Source organism: Miscanthus floridulus, chromosome 16 (assembly GCF_019320115.1).
Source record: "Miscanthus floridulus cultivar M001 chromosome 16, ASM1932011v1, whole genome shotgun sequence".
Taxonomy (NCBI): domain Eukaryota; kingdom Viridiplantae; phylum Streptophyta; class Magnoliopsida; order Poales; family Poaceae; genus Miscanthus; species Miscanthus floridulus.
Genome location: NC_089595.1, coordinates 14,531,685 through 14,553,539, shown reverse-complemented (window position 1 = coordinate 14,553,539; position 21,855 = coordinate 14,531,685). Strand labels below are relative to the sequence as shown.

Here is a 21,855-nt window from a genome sequence, read left to right as displayed (position 1 = left end):
CTTATTTTTTATAAGCAGTGGTAACTTATAAGTTGGTGACGTTTGACAAAATCAGTTATTTATTTTACTTTTTAATTTATAAGTAGGTGATTTATTAGGAACTAAACATGCCCTTAGAATAGACAGCGTGACTCAGATGAATGTCAATGACTCGTTCTCGGTATTTCAAGTGGTCGAGGTTGTTGTAGTGGTGACTTATAAGTTCACGATATTTAACAAAATTAGTTATTTATTTTACTTTTTAATTTACAAGTATTTAAAACCAAACATGCCCTTAGACGTGGACGCGACGCCTCCATTCCCCAAACGCTCCCCTGTACCTGCCCCTTCTTGGCTCTCAAGCGCGCCGCCGCCATCTGTCGACCAGGCCGGATCGAGCTTCCACCGGCGATTCGCGGGAACGAAGCCACGGCGATGGAAGCCTCCACTTCTCCACGCATCTCCTCCCCCGCGCCGTCGCCGATTCGTGTCCGCACCCGCTATTTCGCGCGGCGCCTGATCCGACATCCTCTTCTCCGACTCCGGCGGGCAATCATGGTCGTCGTTCATCCTCAGCCGTCGGTGACCACACCTACAGATTTCCCGCCAGCCCCTTGCATCTCCGTTTCCTGCTGCCGTTGTAATCGGCTTAGATCTGCTGGATACAGACAAACATGGCGTCTATATGCTCTCTTTCTGTAATTTTCTCCAGACTGATTTGGTTCCCCTAATCTACCTAGGGTTCGACCCATCATGTATCTTGCTACCGGGGCCCTAGCGAGGAGGCACCTGCACCCCTAATCCTAGCAGCAAGGCGACGCCGACGCGAGGTGTGTCCGTTGTGGGAGTGAAGGCAGCAGGTGTTGGACCCTGCGGATGCAGGTCTCTTCTTTCTCCTCTTTTGCTTTCAATTTACTTCGCTTTTCCTCCATGCTCATTTGCAGCGTTCTGTACATAGCCTGCAACTACCAGAAGTTTTGTTGTGGATGTATCCTATCCATCTGAAATTCCGAATCTTGGTTAGTGACTTCTTACATGTCAACACAGACTATCTGATCTCGGCTTGTCATGGTTGTTTCTTACAGTAGTGTTGGTTTTGTGAATGTTCAATCCCTTATGGAGTTTCCATCCTTCTGTGTTACAGTGTATGGTATATGATCATACAGACCTTATAGCAAAATATCATTGTGTGATGAGAGCTTGTGATTCAGCTAGAGGCATTAAACCTTCCATGGCACTCTTAATTAAAGTCACATGACTCTTACCATCATTTTCTCTTGAAATACTTTAGCTTATTGATATACGTTTTGCAGCCAGTATCTGCAGATTTGTTTAGGAAACTATTTAATGCCTACCTACCTTTTTATGTACTGAACATAACGTATCTGCAGATTAGTTTAGGAGACTATTGAGTGCCTACCTACCTTTTTATGTACTGAACATAGCAAACCATACCATACCCCTCTGTTCTTCTATAATTCATATAGTGCGTTCCTGCTTCTTCCTTTTAAATTCTGGCTTCTTTGGTTCTTTTAGGACAGAGGCATGAATATTATTAGCTTTAATCAGATCTACTGGAATCTAAGAAGGCGGTATCATTTTTATTCATGGTCCATATGGCTACGTATAAATCGTGCGTATAATTTCGCAACTCCAGACTACGGAAGCCAACCTTGAGTGTTCCTTCTGACATCCTCTCCATCGGATTTTGCAGCCACTCAGAGCTATCAGGGGATCTTGTTGACTAACCTCTCGTGGAGTTGGCTCCATCAAACACAGGTACACGTATGCTCTCCTACTTCCCTCTCTTTAATGGTGCAAATAGTGATTGAAATGGAAATCATATGATTGTCCTTCATCCACTGCCAATCACATTTTTGGATTTCAATAGATTGGTGTGATTGGTACCTCTTATCCATAGGAGTTTGGACATGACATCTGGGTTTCAAGAATATGTCTATCGTGGATGTTTCCACTATGAAATTTGTCGTCTATTAGTTTTCTTTCTTTTGCATTTGTTCATGCACTGCAGATAATATGATTAAATGAGGATGTGTGTAAAATAGGTTGACGTTGCTTTGTTAAAATATAATGATGTTGCTTTATCACAAATATGAAACATTAATTTGTTTTGAGCTTCCCCTTATTACCTAATATATGTGCTTATCCACTTCTTCATATCTTATTCAGGAAGTCGAGAGCTGCGGTTCCTATTTTTTCACATTTTGACATAGGACTGGCAATTTTGACATAGGACTGGCAGATACCATTTTGTATTGCTTTATTATAGACCCTGCCACTTTGAATCTGTATGGTCAATGAGCTAGACAATGCAGCACAACAGGGTTTCATATCTCACTCATGCAGTTCTATTATTCTACAAAATGTTTATCAATTTATGTACCTATTACCTATTTTGAGAATGAATACACTATTTCCAAAAGACAATCCAAGTTTTTTTTTAAATGTTTAGTGTTCGTTAAATTAGCCCTTCGTTCAGTATAGTTTAATTTTTATTATGTCATATCATTGCTTCCTGCATATTTATGCATGCACACGGCATCTGTATATGCCCAGAAATGTTACCTATAACTATTTTCATGTTGTTATTTGATGCTAAAAAAATTTAACTTAGCAATTATATGAGGTAGAGGCTCATAGTTAATTATATTTTTTTTACCATTCAATGAGAATGGTATCTTACATATTAATCAGACATAGAAAATGAATCACGGAAATACAGTGCAGGGTCATGCTGATTATGATAGGTTGAGGGTCATATCTTACACATTAACAGACATACAAAGATGAGGCACGGGATACAATGCAAGTTCATGCTGCTTCTGTTAGGTTAATGTGATATCTCTCCTTTCAATCAGGAGGTTACAAAGGCGCACTTAGACAGAGCAAGATTACAACACTGATATAACAAAAAAGGTACTTTTGCTGCTTTGTGGTATGCTTCAGGTCAAGGAGGGGGGCACAAAATATGTTGACAGAATGAACTAGTGAAAGTCCCATGAAATTAAATCAGTCAAGTATCACTATGTGCTAGATTATAGGTAGTGGTTTCAAAGAATTTTCACTTCTTTGAGCATGTCTTCCTACTCTTTGCATCTAACAGTTTGCAAGGAAGCACAGTTTATTAAACCTCACTTTAAACTAATAGCAGACTGTTAGTAGTACCGGTAGCATTTTGGCCTTTTATGATTTGGCTATTGAGTACGTTTTTGAAGTAATACTAGTTGACATTACTCGACCCATGGTCCCATGCATATCAATTGATATTAATCGACCTTTTATGACAATTTTGTTCAGTACCATTTCAGCAAACTACATGCGTTGATTAGCATATTAGTTTGCAAGCAAGTGTAGTCAATATACTTTCACTTTAAAGCCATAGCAAATCGATGAAACAGTATACTAAACAGATTTGTCGGTTAGTGTCATCAGGGAACCTATCCATTAGTCACAGATTTCAAGTTTCCTAAATAAATCGATGCTATTTTGCACTGTTATTTAGTATCAACCACATACAGTCTCGATTTTCAGGCGGCCCATCAGCAGGTACCTTCAAAAGTGTTTTAGTTCATTCTCCAAAAGTTCACATTTTTGAAATTAGTTCCCAGTGTCAGTAGCTCAGATAGATTCTGCATTCTTTCTCTCTAAGGTTGATATCATCTACCAAGATCCTTCTATCATCTGACTCTCATATAAAAGAGATGTTTGTTTTTAGTGCATACTTCATGCTTCTTGAGATTAATATTTCATCAACTTTTGTGTTTTTTGCAGTGAATTAAAGTTGCCACTTGAGATAGCCTACCAGACCTTTTTGCAATTTAGGACTGCCTCATTGGTAACTCAGCTTGGACTACCTGATCATATTTTTTTTCTTTCATATCTTCGCTCATATTTACAGTTACTTTTTTCAAGTGAATTTGCTTCCCTTTCAGTTTTTCAATCACCTTTGCAGCCTCTTCCTGCTTGGGGATGATTTCCCTGTTAAGGTATTTGCTTTCTAGACTTAATAGTTATGCCTCCTCTATCCTCTCAGCTATTTGTTTAGGTTTATAAAAATAAATATAGGCTGCTCAAACCGATTACACATTGATTACAGGTTAATCTTAATTACTGATTGATCGTACCATTAACCTCCAAAATTCTCCTTGATGTGCAGGTTCTATTTGTTTCTCAACATGTGGATCTACATTGTAAATTTGTGATCAAGTTGACCGTTGATGTTTTAACTGCAACACCAACCGTCGTCAGCTCCAAATTTTGAAGGCTGAAAAGGATGGACACGAAGCTGTCTGTTATGGTCGTGTTTTTTCATTAGCTCGCATGCTATTATACTCACCTTTGCTACATGCAAGAATCCAATTGCTACCTTTTAGTAAATATAGCAGTTGTGTTTGCTTAATAAGACAAGATTTTTCTACAGCCTCTGTTCTCTGATTTGAGCCTGCTGAGAAATATTTATATGATGACATACACAACAGCTTACCGACACTGCATTGTGCGGCGTGAATAGGGCAGGCAAAACACAATATCACCCAGGCAATGCCCGTGGACAGAGCCAAGAACGAAACAGCGCACAAAGACTTTACAGAGACATCAGATTCTCACTACCAACAAATGCCCAGCAGAAGCCGGCGCAGCCCCCCCTGTGCTAGTACAAGTACAATAGTTGCTGGAATAGCTGCCATGCTATGACGAGAGGAGGATCACTATCACACACCCAGGCAAGTTGTCGAGGTCATCAGGTACTCTGGGTTTCTCTATCAACCAGATTGCACATTAGCAATGCTACTAGAGAATATATACTTTGAAGAATTGTCAAGTAACGCTGGTGAGGAAGGTGTGGCTGGAGACCGATTGTTGTAAAGATCCGGCTTTGAAGGAGATCGATGACCTCAGGCTTGGCTTTCAGGAGCTCGCTTTTTCTTATATCAGTAGATCTTGTAATAAAGTGGCACATGTTCTACCTAAACAAGTTTCGAGCACACACACCGTACGGAGATGTGGCATATAACTCCGGCGTGTGTGCTTTATCTGTTGCTCCTTGAGGCTTCGGCCGGTTGATGGTAATACATGCCAAGCAAGTCACTTCCTGTCAGGATCGTCTGTGATCTGTTGCCTGAAAACTTGAGAGTAAAACTCTCACTGCTAGGACCGTTACTAACTGGCAGCGTTGCTTGGTATAACTGGTAACGTGTCATGGCACTAAACATTAACTCTGGTCGAGATGTCATATTGCAAAAGATAGTAGGGAACTGCATCACATTTGCTATGCCTACTCTGAGCTACTTATCTCGCAACACACACAAACACAAGGTAAGTTGAAACGTATGGCCTCTCTAGTTCGAATAAATTTATTTGCTTTCTCATCGGACACACACGGCCTCCCACAATTACAGAGGTGTTTGAACACTCTAGATAAATGTCAATCAATTCCCATGTTGCGTTACGCAAGCACGTGCTGCCAACCAAGCTAGTTACTTCACGATCTGCCATGTACACGTAGAAATAATACATTTATTTACAAAGCATGTAAAGAGGTAAAAAATGCTACATCTTGAAACGCTGAAAGTGCTCAACTCAAACAAATCATTAAGTACATCTGGGCAACTCTACACCGCCGCAGAAAATTATTGAACATACATTCCTAATCTTGGTCGCAAGACAACTGTCTAGCTGGTCAAGTGCTTGTGCTTGGCCCCGTTCGCTGGTCTGAAACTTGGCTGAAACTAGCTGAAAAATACTGTTCCGGCTGAATTGTTGTGAGAGAAAAACACTGTTCCGGCTGAAAAAAGAAGCCGAACAAACTAAATATGGGGTAAGCCGAACACGGATCTGCTTTATTTCTGAACATGCACATGCATGGCGAGCTCTCAGCTAGCACTGTGGTTATACAACTTGCCACTCATCTGATTAACTAAACTAAACTTCCGGCACAACCTCTTTTTTAAAAAAACTGAAAGGCAGCTTTATATTAATTTACCCGATCGTTACGAAGGATAGCCCGGATAGATTCCGGAGCCACATTACACAAAGTTGAACCGGCACAGTGATTAGCTAACCTTGCAATTACATGAGCTGCCTCATTACATCCTCTAGGAATATGGATGAAAGAGAAAGGAGTCCCCTTAACTAAGTTTTTAATATCCTGGACAACAGGACCTACAATGGATCTGTCAAGCATGGGAGATTTAATCTTGTTGACAACACTCAAGGAATCCGAAGTAATTATGGCATGCTGAATGTTCAAATTCTTCGCATAAACCACAGCAAGGCGGACTGCTATGCTTCTGCTAACTCAGGATCGGTAAGAACGTGTCTCTTTTGGCAAGAAGCATATATAAACTCCCCAAAATGATTGCGTACAACACCACCTATGCCGATACAAGGGCGATCACTGAAAATTGCTGCATCTACATTAACCATCATCCACCCAATCTGCGGTGGAGTCCATATTGAAGAGAGGCGATTGGACTCGCACCTATGATCTTTTGGTGCGGAACCACTGATTAAAAATGGTACTGCAAATTGCTCTTGGTTTCTCATTTAAATTGCTGCGGCCTGTGAGCTGACAATCTGTATTCACAACCACTACTTACTACCAATTACAGGCTGTCATCACTGTGCAGCTCGAACTGCAGGTTCAGAGTTTAGACCATGATGGCTTGCACTGCAACAGGTGTTCATCCTGAGCAAATCTGGTGCATGCCAACTGCTATTTGGCTTGCACTACTACTGCCTTTCCACGTACACCACTTGTGCTCCAATCTAACTGAATGCTCTTTTCTCAACAATCTTTTGTTACCCATCAAGCCTAAACTATACTTCACATCTCAAGAGCTGTATAACTGTCAGGCGTCACTTGTTTGCTGCTTGCCTCTGCGTATCTCCACCACCCAATCTACTACTTGATTCACAATGCATCAATCTAATCTTGAACTTGCCAACACATCATGCCTTCACCACCGCAGAGGCTTCTCACTAATTAAAAGCCTTCTCCTCTAGATGCACATCAACATTGCACTGGCTAACACCTTGTCACATCACACGAACATGTGACCTGCTACTCCATGCTTCTCGATTTGAGGCACACACATACACCTGTATCTTCTCTAGCCTACTGCATATAGTGCTTTGTCGCCATGCAAATTGAGGCCCTCCTACTGCATACTGATCTCCATCTGCACAGCCATCTGCTACTCTGATCATCGACAACATACTTCTCCATCGAATTCCAGCAGCACAACTACTCCTGTTTCAAGACCAGCTGTTCTAATCTACTCCTGGACCTTAATCTTGTGACGACAACACCAGCAGCCTAATCTCGAGATGATCAAAACTAATGATCAGTGTTGCGGCTTAGGGATCGGAGGGCGTAGGAGTGGGAGATGAGAGGCCTGGGCCTGGAACCCCGGCGATGAACTGGCGGCGCCGTGCCCGGTGCCTGACTGGAGACTTGGCAGCAATAGGGAGATCGTGAACAGTAACGCCCGAGGGCCCAAGGTGAGATAAACTCAATCCCAGGCTAATCCATTCCATCGTAATTGTTCCATACTTATACAAGCAAATCTTCAACTAACTTAACTCTAACTTAATCTAAGTAACAAACTCAAGAGATAAGTTTCCTAGATTCTAGGACTTGCTAACCAACTGACCGACTCAACCAATCTGGCCGATTCAACCAGGCTCCTAGCCACGGTGTCTGCGCCTGTAGACCTTACCGGTCATAACATCTCTACCCTCCTTTGGAAACAGCTCGTCCTCGAGCTGAAACGAAGGAAAGATAGCACGGAACTCTTCCACGTGTTCCCAAGTGCCGTCATCTTCCGGCAGGTTCTCCCACTGCACCAGCACATGCCACACACCGCGCCGCAACTGAGAACGAAGCATGCGTGCAGGGCGATGAAGCACTCGGCCATGATGAAGAGGAGGAAGCGCCGGCGTAGTGGAAGGTGGAGTTCCCCAAAACGGCTTGAGAACCCCAACATGGAACACATCATGAATCCGAGCTCCCTCTGGAAGACGCAGGCGATACGCCACTTCGCCAATGCGCTCAATGACCTGAAACGGACCAGTAAAACGTGGACTCAGCTTGCCACAGAAGCCCGGCACCAGGGATTGAGCCGGGCGATGAAGAAGGCGCAGGAGAACCCAATCGTCAATGTTGAACTGAAGAGGGCGGTGGTGAGCATCATAATGCCGTTTGGCATATTCCTGGGCTTGCAGCAGCCGATCCCGAACATCAGCGAGAAACGTGTCACGATCGCAGAGAAGCTTGTCCACCTTGTCTGTCCGTGCCGTGCCGTAGTGTAAGGCAGCAGAGGTGGTGGAGGCCGGCCATACACCACCTCAAACGGCGTCGTTCGAAGGGATGAGTGGAATGAAGTGTTGTAACAATATTCTGCCCAAGGAAGCCACTGAAGCCAAGAACAAGGACGATCGCCAGTGAGACACCTTAGATACATAGCAATTGTGCGATTGACCACCTCGGACTGTCCATCGGTTTGCGGATGAAAAGTTGTGCTCATCTTGAGCTTGACCCCAGCGAGCTTGAAGAGATCGCGCCAAACATGCCCCATAAACACAGGATCGCGATCACTAACAATGGACGCCGAAAAACCATGAAGTCTGACGACGCCTTCAAAGAACACCCCGGCTACAGACGCTGCTGTGTATGGGTGACTCAGCGGAAGAAAATGCGCCTGCTTGGAAAATCTGTCAACCACCGTTAAAATCACACTCTTCCCATGTACACGCGGAAGCCCCTCCACAAAATCCATGGAGATATCAGACCAAACTTGTGAGGGAACCTGTAACGGCTGAAGTAGGCCAGCCGGGTGTGGATGTTCTGTTTTGTTACACTGACACGTGAGACAAGAACTCACAAAGTCCCGGACTATGCGACGGTCATGATCGATCACGAACTCCTGACGAAGCCGCTGCAGCGTCTTCTGTGTGCCTTCATGACCAACACCATGCGCCAACTGGAGAACAGCGGGGAGGACCGAGGACGTCGCTGGGACAAAGACGCGGGCATCGCGCATGATGAGTCCGTCAGTGATACGCCAAGGCTCGCCACGGTTCGCCACAATGGAGCCGCGCAACGCCCACAGGTCTTCATCTAGCTGCAGTTCGCGGCGTAGGTCATCGAATAACTGAATGGAAGGTGCCGTGACGGCCTGGAGCAGCAGATGGTCCACCTCCCTCTGAGACAATGCATCGGCAATGACATTGAGAATGCCCGGCCGATATTCAATCGTGAAATCATACCCAAAGAGCTTACTAACCCACTGATGTTGGGGAACCGTAGAGAGTTGTTGATCCAACAAGAATTTCAACGCATAATGATATGTGCGCACAATGAACTGTCTGCCCCACAAATACGGACGCCAGTGCCTCACGGCTTGGACAAGGCCGATGAGTTCCCTCTCATATGCGGCTAACTTGTGGTGCCGCGCTGCGAATGGTCTGCTGAAAATGCTAGAGCACCGGCGCCTTGATGAAGCACAACGCTGAATCTAGAGCCAGATGCATCACAATCGACAATGAATGCTTTGTCCCAATCAAGAAGTTGAAGAACCAGTGCACTGGACAGGGCCTTCTTGAGTGCGTTGAACGCGTCTGTGGCCGCGGCCGACCACAAGAATGCCTCCTTCTTGAGAAGCGCCGTCAACAGGGCAGCGACCGACCCGTAATCTTTGATGAATCGACGATAGTACCCGGCGAGGCCTAGGAACCCCCGGAGCGCCCTCACGTTTTCGGGTTGAGGCCAGGTGTTGACGGCGGCGACCTTCTCCTGATCCATTGCAACACCAGCCGCGGAGATGACATGTCCCAAGTATTGTACCGACGTCGTTGCGAAGTCGCATTTAGAGCGTTTCAACCGCAGGTGATGGTCACATAGTGCAGTCAAGACTGCGTTAATGTGCTGCAGATGCGTCGACCACGAGGGACTATAGATCAAGATGTCGTCAAAAAACACAAGGACAAACTTACGCAGGAACGGCCGGAGCACTGTGTTCATGAGACTTTGGAATGTTGCCGGTGCATTGGATAGCCCGAAGGGCATGACTAAGAACTCGAAGTGACCCTCATGCGTTCGAAAAGCAATCTTCTCAATGTCATCAGCATGCATACGAACTTGATGGTACCCTGAAAGCAAGTCCAGTTTGGAGAAAAACCAGGCCCCGTGAAGCTCATCCAGTAATTCTTCGACCACCGGAATTAGAAAATTTGTCTTTAATGGTGATCTTATTCAAGGCACGGTAATCAACACAGAACCTCCAGGAGCCATCATGTTTCTTGACAAGTAAAACAGGAGCAGAGAACGCTGAAGTGCTCGGATGGATCACCCCCATCTGCAGCATAGCGGCGCATTATGATTCCAGTTCATCTTTCTGTAGTTGTGGGTAGCGGTAAGGCCGCACAGCCACTGGCACCGCATTTGGCACGAGATGAATGCGGTGATCACAGTCGCGAGAGGCTAGCAGGCCTTCGAGCGTAGCGAACACCTCTTCAAATGAGTTGAGGAGCTTGTCGAGCAAGGCCGTTCCTGTGTTGCGGCCCACGTCATGGAGAGCATATAGACAGCGAGTGGACTGCACGTCATAGCGGGTTGAGCCGATACCGCGCCAGAAGACACGCCGACCAGCCTTGGTGAACGCCATGCACAAGTCATCAAAATCCCACAATATCGGTCCGAGGGTGCGCAAGAAGTTGACACCGAGAACCATGTCCCACCGGTCCAATGGGATAGTATAGCAGTCGACTGAGAAGACTTCTTCAGCAATGCGTATGCCGACGTCGCGCGCAAGCCCCCGGCAGGCGACGCGGTCACCATTTGCGACCGTGACACCGACACCTAGGCACCATTCAAAGTGGATGCCCACGCGACGTGCAACGTCCCCGTTGATGAATGTGTGAGTAGAACCCGAATCAAGCAGCCCCACGCACTGCACATTGCCAACTTGGACATAAACCTGCATAGTGTCTTCAGTCCTAATGCCTGCAATGGCCGATAATGATATGGTAGGTTTGTCTTGGCCAGCTTCTAACGTTTGTTCCTCGTCATCGGACTCTGGCTCCTCCACAATATAATATGTCACTTCCAGATAAAACAGACGCGGACACTTGTGTCCTTGCACGTATGGTTCATCATAGTTGTAACACAAGCCCAATTTGCGGCGATCTACCATCTCTGCCGGCGTGAGGCGTTTGAAAGGCCTGCTTGGGGAGGATGCCGAGGCTGCTGATGACGGCGTAGCGCCCCCTGTCGACGATATGCTGGTCTGTCCCGCCAGAGCGTGCCGAGGGGGACGACTCGGTGGTGCTGGGAGCGCGAGGGTCGCTGATGTATGGTGACGCTCATAGGCCCGAGCCAAGCGCATGGCGCGGTGCAAATCCTGGGGGTCATGGAGCTCCACATCCACCCGGATATACTCCGGGAGACCCCCGGTGAACAGCTGAGCTTGTTGTAGCGGCGCCAGATGTCCCGCGTGTGCCAAGCGCGCCTGGAAGGCTTCCATGTAAGCATCGACGGAGGCACCGAACGGTAGGCGAGCGAGGTCTGCAAGATGGTTGGTGAACAGCGCCGGTCCGAAACGCTGGTGGCAGAGCAGGCGGAAATTGGCCCAAGACGGGCGGCCGGAGTCGCGTTCCAACACATAATACCATTGCTGTGCAGATCCCGTCATGTGGAAGGACGCGAGCCAAACCTTGTCCGCCTCACGAGTAAGCTGGCCGCGGAAGAAGGACTCGCAACGGTTGAGCCATCCGAGTGGGTCTTCTTTGCCGTCGTAAGTGGGGAAGGACAACTTATGGAACCTGGGAACGCCCTGGCTGTCCCCCTGTTCCTCAGGGTGATGGCGCGGTTCATGCACCATCGTAGCAGAAGAGTAGATCGGCCCGTTCAAGATGGAGGACAAAGACGGTACCGGCGATGGTGATGACGGAAACGGGATCGACTGAATCGAAAGACCCGTCGGAGATGGCTGCGAGGTAACGCCAGCAGCCGTGGGCACTGGAAGCGGCGCCGTGGACCCTGGCAGGGACGGTGAGGGCAGGATCTCTGAGACGACCGGCTCTGACGCCGGAAAGGCCCCATACCCCGGCATGCCATATTGTAGTAGCGGCGTGGTGGAGTACGGCAGGCGTGGTGGCGTCGACGGACCAGGACGGCTCTCGACATTCGCCAGGCGCAGGGACATCTCCGCCATCTGCCGCTGCATGCCTTGGAACATCTCTGCCATCTGCCGCTGCATGGTTGCCACGGCGGCCAGGGAATCCGCAAGGGTCGGTGGTGCGGGAGGCGGTGGAAGGGAGCCCAACGTGACGAGAGGAGCGGGCGACGATGGCGTGGTGGTACCGGTGGTGGCCGTCGCAGTGGAGGCGGCAGGAGCCCCGGAGGAGGCCATGGTCTCCGATACCAGATTGTTGCGGCTTAGGGATCGGAGGGCGTAGGAGTGGGAGATGAGAGGCCTGGGCCTGGAACCCCGGCGATGAACTGGCGGCGCCGTGCTCGGTGCCTGACTGGAGACTTGGCGGCAATAGGGAGATCATGAACAGTAACGCCCGAGGGCCCAAGGTGAGATAAACTCAATCCCAGGCTAATCCATTCCATCGTAATTGTTCCATACTTATATAAGCAAATCTTCAACTAACTTAACTCTAACTTAATCTAAGTAACAAACTCAAGAGATAAGTTTCCTAGATTCTAGGACTTGCTAACCAACTGACCGACTCAACCGGGCTCCTAGCCACGGTGTCTGCGCCCCTAGACCTTACCGGTCGTAACATCAGTGACTGCATGACAGCATGAGCATGGCATCTACTACTTCTCCTCTGCATCTACATACATCTGCATGCCTACAACTAACACCACAGTACTCCACCTTCTCCAACTAGAATATGTATCACTTCTTCTAACTACACTGACTCCTTGATTGCTTCACTGAATCTATCTTCACCAACAAGTCAAACACTGCTACTCTGTCGCTCCTTAGTGCTTGCAATCTCCTCACTCTCCATGGCATCAATCTCTGCAAAAAACTACATCTACTGCTCTGCACGGGCTTCTTTAATCAAAGCCTCTGAATCTAGCGACTATCACAAACTTGTAAACTGTTGAATCAATCTATCTTGTGCTCTCACACGCCTACAACAACACAGCAGCAGCACTTCCCCTCCACTGGACCATGCATCACTAACTAAACCTCCCTCTACGACTGCACAGACACCATGGCAAGGCTCTCTCTTCAACAGAAAACTTCATAACTTGCATCTACTAAACTATACTGCTTCACCTCACTCCTGAGATGCTGTTCTTCTTCTCTTACACCCACACACCTACAACAGCACGGCAACCAGCACTCTACCTTCTCCAACTAGAACATATATGACTTCTTCAAACTACACTGCACCATCTACTCCTCTCCTATCCCTGCATCACACATCAACTGAATCTCCATCTTGCTTCTCCTGCACTGATCACCCCACACCGGCCTGCAGCAGCATTTATCAAAATAAAACAAAACCCCACTGGTGGGGAATCTCACCATTGCGAGCGGCTTGCCGGTGGCCACGGCAGCAGTGCAGGACGGCACGCCATGATCTCCGGGAAGGCAGAAGAACATCACACTCCTCCCATCTCTCTCTCTCTCTCTCTGTGTGTGTGTGTGTGTTGACAGGGGCGACTACAGGGCATCGCCTCCTCTTTCTCTGTGTGTATCTGCTGTGGATGGAATGGGATCGGCTGGTGGCAGTCTGACGGCCATGTGTGCAGAGATGGGATCACCTGGTGGTGGCAGCCGTCTCGCGTTGTGGGGAATGCGTCTCCCCTCGTGGATCCGAGGATGAGGGATGACCCTGACCGAGCAAAGCCGCTGTGGCCGATATTTCTATCTGACCTTAATTGTTGAGGGTATATAAAATCTTTCTACGGACTAAAAATACTTTTATTCTATGATATGAAACTGTTGTGATACAGGTTAACCGAGAACGACCTGAGCTACAAAATTGATAACCCAGTTCACTTAACACAGTCTGGGCTGCCTGAACATTTGGTCTCTAGATACTGAACTAACACTAGGACCACCTTGATTCTTCCAAAAGAAAAAAAAAGGACCACCTTCATCACCTCCAGGTCAGGAGCAGTAACAGCGCTACATCTGGAACCTATCTGTCCAGTTACCTCGCCATGGTGCCATTGATCTCAGTCACAGAGATTTCGTCCCGGTGCCGCAACAAGTCCATTGTTTCCTATGTTATGATGTCATCAATTGTCAACTATTGTTAGCAGGATTCGGGCTAGAACCACGTGGCGGGCTTGCCACCGCTGGCTTCTGCGGTTTACTCCTCAAGAAGCTCTTTGTGTATAGGGCTCCGAATACAATGGCCTGGTAACAAGAAACGTTTGTTGTTACTCATGGTTGAAACAGAAGCAGGTGATACTGTGAGGTGACTGGTGAGATGGAGATAGATGATGACTTACTGCGCCAACCCACTGCATCCAGCTGAGAGGATGTACAAACCAGATGCAGGACAGCAATATGCTCACCAGCTACAATAATGCATGGACAACTATTGTTAGAAAAAGAGGTTGAATATTATGTCTGCGAGAATTATCACACTGAGGATGCCAATATCCACCTGTCTAGTTGTCATGATGGTAGCAAATGTGAGAGCCCCAAATGTTCGAATGGTGTAGGATATGAAGAACTGACTAACTGTTGCAACCTGGAATAGTACATAAAGTAAATCCCACAGCAAAAGGATAAGCTGCCTTAGGTATTTAAACCCAAAATAGTAGCTTCGCTTTGTAGGCACAGGAGAGGAAAACTAAAAAAACTGACATCGCCCGAGAACTATATTTCAGAGATATTTTTTTCCATTGCACTGAATTTCACAATTTCTATCTCTCTACATATTTATTTCATTTCTGTTCGTCATGCTAACTCTGCATCTAACATTTACATCTATGCTCAAGTGGATTTTGTGTTTACATTCTGAACTGGCACACTTCAGAACAAGGAGCAAGCAACAGTGCATATTACAAGATAAGGAGGTAAGTCTTACACTGGACAGGATTAGAACATCAGCGAAGCAATCTGGGTGACGAAACATAAAATCCACAGCTGGAATCAGATGATTCTGGAGAATCAGCCCTGTGAAAAGGAAAAAGTATCAGAGATGTGCAAGCACAATCATTAAAACTGTTAATAATGTTGATATAGTGTAGCAAAAAAGTGGTAGAATTAGTGGAAGTCCAGAATTACTAATCAAATTTCAGCATATTGGGCCCAGTACAAAATTAAGTTAAACTTTGGTTGTAGCACATAGATCATAGTTCATACCACTTAAACTAAGAAGACAAGAGCACACCGTCGTGTAGAATATTTGGTTGTGTATTTCCATGTCATACCCTTTGAAGAGTTTATCTTGGAACGTGCTTGTGAACCCATCAAAACTGGACATCCAGAACATGGGGTCAAAAAAAAAAAGATTAGGTAGGTTCTGTAGTGTCAAACATGACTGAAAGAAAGTAAAAACCCTGTGAGTTTATCAGCCACTAGTTCTCTGTATCATCTATACAGATTACCAATAGTAGTACAAGTCCTTATTGGGAAATTTTCAAGTATTTTACTAGATATACCAAATCATACTCATACGGTAGAAAACTTTTGAAATTAAGTCAGGTATCTCTATCTTTTCTCTGTAGCCATTTTTCTAATGCTTCATACAATCATACCTATACATGTATTAGTGTCTAAGATACAGAGTATAGCTCTAGCATCACAACATCACCTAATTCATCTGGAATAATTTAGGGCAATATTATAGTGGAAAATAGAAACATGTTTCCAGAAATCGTGAAGATGCAGAAATCTGAGTTATTACAGGATTTCATGAGCTGCATCAGGACTTTAAATGTTATTTGTTGTTTTCTTTAGCATGGAAAGAAGCAGCAGAGTTGTACCCAAGATAACCGAGCATGAGTGAAACACCCCAAATAGTGCTTTCTCTGCCTTTATTAAATGGACTCACATCCATCGACGCCTGCATCAATGAAGGACAAAAGGAAAATGAATACCTTCAGAAAATACCCAACTGTTTTGGCAAAAGAATTGGTGTATATCAAGTATATAGATGTATATGTATGTGTTATCTTGAGACAAATCTTATTGTTCTAAGCTAGAATTCAACCTAATGCAACCTTAAGCCCACTGCCCCAATACCCTCCCTACGGCCCACTTGATTCAACAGCCACAGGCCAGCCCACCAGTATGCAGTGTGCCTTTCTCTCTCGTCTCTCGCAATACGCAACAGCAGCGGCTATGTTCCTCTTCCACATCTCCACACATTCATTTGAGCCAAACACTATGTCCTGCCGCAACACACAAGATGCGAGGCTACGAGCAGCAATTCAGCAAAGCCATAGGCCCAGCCTCTGGTAGCAGCAGGGCGTGCAGTGCCGCAGCGCGGCAAGGACAAGGCACAGGTGCCCCTGTGCCTTTGTGGGCTTGTGGCCTGTGTGACTTGCTGATCGCCCTATAACTCATTATCTTGTTGGATGACTTGGACTTCAGGCCAGCATCTAGGCTTCCTTCAATCCTTCTCGATTCGCTATGCTGTTGTGAAGAAAAATCTTGCTGATTAGTATCTTGTTGTCGGCTGCAACTTGAAGCGCAGGAATGCGGTGGATTCCTCGGTGTCAAGGAGTAGCTGAGGAACCTACAGTCGGAGAAGTGTGTTTGTTTGGATCTTCGAAACCCCCTGTGGTCGTATATATTAGACTAACAATGATGATCTAGGCAGTCCAAATTTCTTATCAGATCAGTTCGCTTGAAAGTAGCCTAATTGGATTTTTTTCTGTGGAAGTGGGGAGTATCCAACTCTAAGTCCTGGCTCTGTCACTGCCCAGCACTCTTGGTTAATAGCCCCGAAGTTCTGGCCATGGATGCATTGGTTAATAGCCCCGAAGTACTTGTTGGTTACCAGCAGTTTCCATAGGCTCATGCGGAAATATGCTTACCAACTAATCTATTTTTGGAAGATAAAATCCTATCACTATCCTGCAACTAGTTCAGCCCTAACATTTGTGCTATGCCTGTTCTACTTGAAATGCAATGCAAGATTGATAGTAATTGAAACAGTTATATGCTCTCGATTCTTTTTCTATAGCAGTAGACAATTCATACCGGAATGCAAGCATGTGATGCTTAATATTGAAGAGGAGAGAGTTGGACATGTAGAATTACCGGATATAGAATGAACAATGCGCAACCCAGAGTCACGATGACAGCAAAGAAGTAATCTTTTCCGCCATACTTCTTTCTCATTATTATTGTGCCCCAGATCTACCAATCATAAAAAGAAGATAATAGCTATAAGATGGCACTAATCTTGATTATCAAGGAAATATATGTAAACATGTAACATGCACATCATGTAACATGCACATTACTGAGACCACCAGATTCATCTTGCACATTCTCACATGCATCTTATTGAACATTCTCGTTTTGTATTTAGCATCTGATCCAAAGATATAAGTTCTAGTGACATAGAGTGTAATTGCTTCAATCAATCAATATTACTTAAATGAGAGCCATTAAATCGGGCGCAATAATCCTCACATGCATATTATCAAATATTACTTCATATATTTAACATCTGATACATGGTTATCAGTTCCAATGACTACTGGCACCAAACTGTACTGTACAGACAGACGGTGTAATTGCTTCAATCAACCGTCAATACTCAACCAAGAACCATTAGAACTTGAAAGACACTGATGCTTCCCTAGCAGGCTAGAAAATAGTGATGTACGAAAAAGACGGTTTGATCACTGGTTACAGTATAGGAGAAGAGATTACCATGACAGGTATCATCTTGGCACATTTGGCAAGCGTTTGGACAGGGAAGCTGACATACTTGAGGGCCTGGAAAAAAGTTACTTCACATATTCAGTAAAGAAGCAGCACGAAACAACACATATATATGGCAAAAGAAATGGAGGACAGAAACTATCCAACCTCATACTGGCAGGTAGTGGTCAGTATATTTGATATGGAGACAACACCATATTTGTGTAGCGGAGCCACAGGGTCCAAGGATTTCTTACTTGCCTGCACAGGATTACAAATACAGAATTAACAGGCCTGCAGATCCAGACGAGTTGGAGAGGTAACCTACGGGCGGGGGTCAATCATACCAGTAACACCATCGCAGACACCATGGATGTGGCGATGCGGTTACAGAAAACAAGGAAAAGCGAGTATCTGAAGAACTCCTTCTCCACTCCATACGGAACCCTCATGATCTTCTCCTACACAACATCGCCACAAAAACACATCTAGTAAGTTAAAGGAACCAGAATGTCTCAAGGTGCTTGGTAAAGAGCAATATATTGGCCAATTATAAGAGACAAAGATGAGTAATACAGGTATGGCTGTACCCTGTCATCATCATAATAACATGTTTGTGAATGCACCAGTCGCTAGTGGGAACTGAAGTGGAGAGCAGAGCGAGGAACAGGTCGGCATGCTTGTCGTTGGTTTGGACTGGAGGCAGTGCTTGGGGAGATGATAGGGAGCCAGGAAGGACGGTGCGCAAGGGAACAAGGGCCTTGTGCTATGCGGCGCCATGGGCATGAAACCCTGTGCGGCCAGTCGAATCGCGGCTGAAGATTGCATACTGTGCCACACGGTAGCGAAATTCGCGATGAAGCTGAGCACCGGAAGCCACAGCGCCAGTTGTATCGCGGCCGCCGCGGATTCGAGGAGGGGCATGGCCGGAGCACTGTAGGCGACAGATCAACACGCAGCGATCCCGCTCGCGGATGCTATTGTCTAATAAGTTTCGGTGCGGTGGGGAATTCGGGCCGGAATGGATACATGACTGCCAGAGGGAGCGGAGAAGAAATGGTGGCAGGGGACGGAGCGAAGACGAAGGAAGCACTACCAGCGACCCAACCCAACCCACCTGGAGGACGCCGTAGACGAGGAGGGTGCTCATGATGCCGAGGACGGCGAAGCTGCAGCGGGCCGCCCAGCGGCGGCGGTCGTCCTTGTCCTTGTCCCTGTCCCTGTCCCTGTCCGCCGCCACCGGCAGCCCCGGCGGCGCCGCGTCAGCCATGGCCTCTCCCCTCCCGTTCCCGCCGCGGCACCACTCTCCTCCGCCGCCGCCGCCCTAACCAAACCCAAACGAAAGGAAACGCCTCGATGGCGGCGACGGCGCCGGGTCGGTGGTGGATGGGCCCCGCGTGGCAGCGAGCGAGAGAGAGAGGGGGGTGGGGAAGCACGCAGCAGTGCGGCGCGACCGGCTGGCTGGCTCGCCTCCACTTGCGGGGGGTGTTCCGGCCGGCGTGCAAACTGGAAAGGCGACAGGGCCGTACGGCCGGTCACTCTTGCGGTTGCGGGGTCAGTACGGCTACGGCCTGGCCCCCGTGCGTTGCACGAGAGCAGGCGTGAGATTAGATCAGAGAAGGCTGCTAAATTATCTATTAGCAGCAGTAGTACACAGTGTATACCAGTACTACCTCCGTCCTAAAAACAAGATACAACTATAGATAACGTGCCACGTAGAGTGGTTCATGTTTAACTAAGTTTCTAAAGAATTGTACGACTCTAAATTGATTTGTTATGAAAATACACTTCGTAATTAATATTAATAATATTGATGTTTATTTAGGGTCATAAATATAGATACTTTTTAATTTATAATTGATTAAATTTAAGGTACTAAATCGTGAAACTATGCTAGAATAGCATTATTTCTGTGATGGAGGGAATAATAAATAAACAAACTCCATATCATGCCGAGCATCTTGCCTCGGCCGATTCGTCCTCCCCTTTCTTCCCTTTCTTCGTAAGCTCCGTTTGCCACTCAGGTGCATGTCCCTTGTGGCCGGCTGGTGCCGGTCGCGTCTCGCTGCTCGATTAGCCTTGTTGTGAGAGAAAAACACTGTTCCGAATAAAAAAAAAAACCGAACAAGGGTAAGCCGAACGGGGCTACATGTGTGTGCAAAAAAGGCCGGTCTAAGAGAATATGACAGGTCGCAATCAGCTAGATTTGCAAAAGAAAGTTTTAACTACTTTGCTCCTTTCCTCATGAAAAAGCTACACTCTACTTCAGCTTTTTGCCACCAGTTTGTTGACTTTTGGCCTAGAGAGAGCCAAAGAAAGTTTGCTTATATCCATGCTTGCTCCATTTCCAAATATTTATATTTCTTGGGTTCAGTATGTTCCACAACCTTTTTTTTTCTTTGCACGTTTTCTAATGTTTGATTTGTAAAGGGCATGATGACATATGTGCTATGCTTAAACTGATAGTGTTAGTCCAGATGGTTTTGGTCGTGGCCTTCACAACCATGCTCGGGCTAACTCAAATCATGGTTAAGGATACCAGTGGCTCAGTGGGTGCACTCTATATATATATATATATATATATATATATATATATATATATATATTTCTGTGGTTTATTTCCAGTTTAACTAAAGTAATCAATAACCACATGTCACCATTTGGATTTGGATAAACTCATGCGGCTGTCTTTAGATTGTGGAATAATTTTTCAGGATGTGTCAAAGTTCTGCATTCACTTCACTTTGTAATACTCTTGCATATTTTCCAGGAGTATTGATACTCTTGGAAAGTGGAATAATTTTCCAAGAGTATTCATACGTTTGTTATGCCCCCTATTCAGGATGTCTGACAGAAAGTCTCACATTTCTTGCAGATTTTACTTTTTTTTTAGAATCTCTTGCAGATTTTACTCAACGGTCGATTGGTTCCGAGCTACTAAACTCAATCTATTCCAAATTATAAGATGTTTTGGCTTTTCTAGATCCATTACTTTTGCTACGCACTTAGATATACACCATGTTTAGATACACAGTAAAAATAATGTATGTAGAAAAGCCAAAACGTCCTATAATTTGGAACGGATTGAGTACTACTAATGTAGCCTGCAGCGGATCCGTTTTTACTTGAAATGGAACTACTAATGTATGGGGGAAACAACCATTCATACGTAATCGTACGTGTCATATACGAGAAAGGACACTGCCAGGTTTATTTCTGCAAAAATACAAATCCAAGCTGTCCATTGTTCCCTTATGATAATACTATGCAGCTTAGTGCCTAAAGGGTAGTTAATTAAACAAATATATGTGTGTGCGCTTAATAAACGGGCGCAGCGAAGCGCGTCTATCTTCCTCGTACTCCATCTCCAACCTATAAGACTGCATATGTCTGCTGCACAATGATAGAGTACTCCTGCCGCCATCAATAATTTTTGACCAAGATTTGACACAAGGATTTATTTGGATCAAAAGTTTAGTAAATATATATATACGATCCTTGGGTCCAATCTTGGTCACACTAAAATCCTCTTCACCCATAAATTTGCAAGCCACAGATATGCTTTGTCGATAAAGTCTAGTTAGCCCAAAAAATCCACTACAAACCGAGTCTTAGCAAATCAGTTCTTCAGGTGTTGCACAATAATCCCATAAACACTATGGTCAGTGTGATGCGCAAGTCAACATCCACCTCAGTCCCTACCCCAGCAGGGTCAACACCTATCGGAAGGTCCATGCATGCCTTCCAGGTATAGATAGCCAAAAGGGCTAGGTTAAATGGACAGCACAAGGCACGACCCGTTAAGGTGCGGCCCAAGCATAACATGGCCTGATGTAAGTCATGCTCGTGATGGCATGGCCTAATAACTAGTGTCATGCTTGAGCAGAGACGCAAGTTTACTAAGTGATTCATTAAAAGCTACTCCATAAAAATCCTACATATATAAAATAAAATTTGGAACGACTCGACCTCCCCCCACCCCATTGCGCTC

The 21,855-nt window shown here is 45.8% G+C and overlaps 1 protein-coding gene and 1 long non-coding RNA gene across 16 annotated transcripts; one reads left to right on the top strand and one right to left on the bottom strand.

The window, feature by feature from the left end:
- The first annotated feature begins 294 nt into the window (after positions 1–294).
- On the top strand, positions 295–5,089 carry LOC136512316 (uncharacterized). Of its 15 annotated transcripts, none has more exons than XR_010773049.1 (6): positions 295–561; positions 720–861; positions 938–998; positions 1,516–1,612; positions 1,694–3,986; positions 4,157–5,089. It is a non-coding gene; the product is annotated as an uncharacterized lncRNA (long non-coding RNA). The 15 variants fall into 15 exon arrangements; XR_010773055.1 differs by having other exon boundaries at positions 295–861; positions 1,694–1,758; positions 2,859–3,986; XR_010773050.1 differs by having other exon boundaries at positions 295–861; positions 1,694–1,758; positions 2,723–3,986.
- An 8,846-nt stretch (positions 5,090–13,935) lies between these two features.
- On the bottom strand, positions 13,936–19,433 carry LOC136512069 (UDP-galactose/UDP-glucose transporter 5-like). The gene is made up of 11 exons (XM_066506071.1): positions 18,982–19,433; positions 18,212–18,325; positions 18,033–18,125; positions 17,874–17,939; positions 17,253–17,351; positions 15,971–16,050; positions 15,348–15,460; positions 15,070–15,158; positions 14,644–14,730; positions 14,486–14,554; positions 13,936–14,390 (listed from the first exon to the last, which is right to left on the bottom strand). Exons 1-11 carry the CDS (start codon positions 19,132–19,134, stop codon positions 14,277–14,279), a joined length of 1,077 nt encoding a protein of 358 aa, XP_066362168.1. The 5' UTR covers positions 19,135–19,433; the 3' UTR covers positions 13,936–14,276.
- Positions 19,434–21,855: the final 2,422 nt, after the last annotated feature.

What these genes read in the sequence shown, in the direction of transcription:
- LOC136512069 (XM_066506071.1), bottom strand. Translation starts at nt 19,134, where the DNA reads ATGGCTGACGCGGCGCCGCCGGGGCTGCCGGTGGCGGCGGACAGGGAC. An exon ending in CCAAGATGATACCTGTCATG is followed by an intron (nt 17,352 to 17,873) that starts GTAATCTCTTCT and finishes TATGATTGGTAG; the next exon opens with ATCTGGGGCACAATAATAAT. An exon ending in ATGTTCTAATCCTGTCCAGT is followed by an intron (nt 14,731 to 15,069) that starts GTAAGACTTACC and finishes GTACTATTCCAG; the next exon opens with GTTGCAACAGTTAGTCAGTT.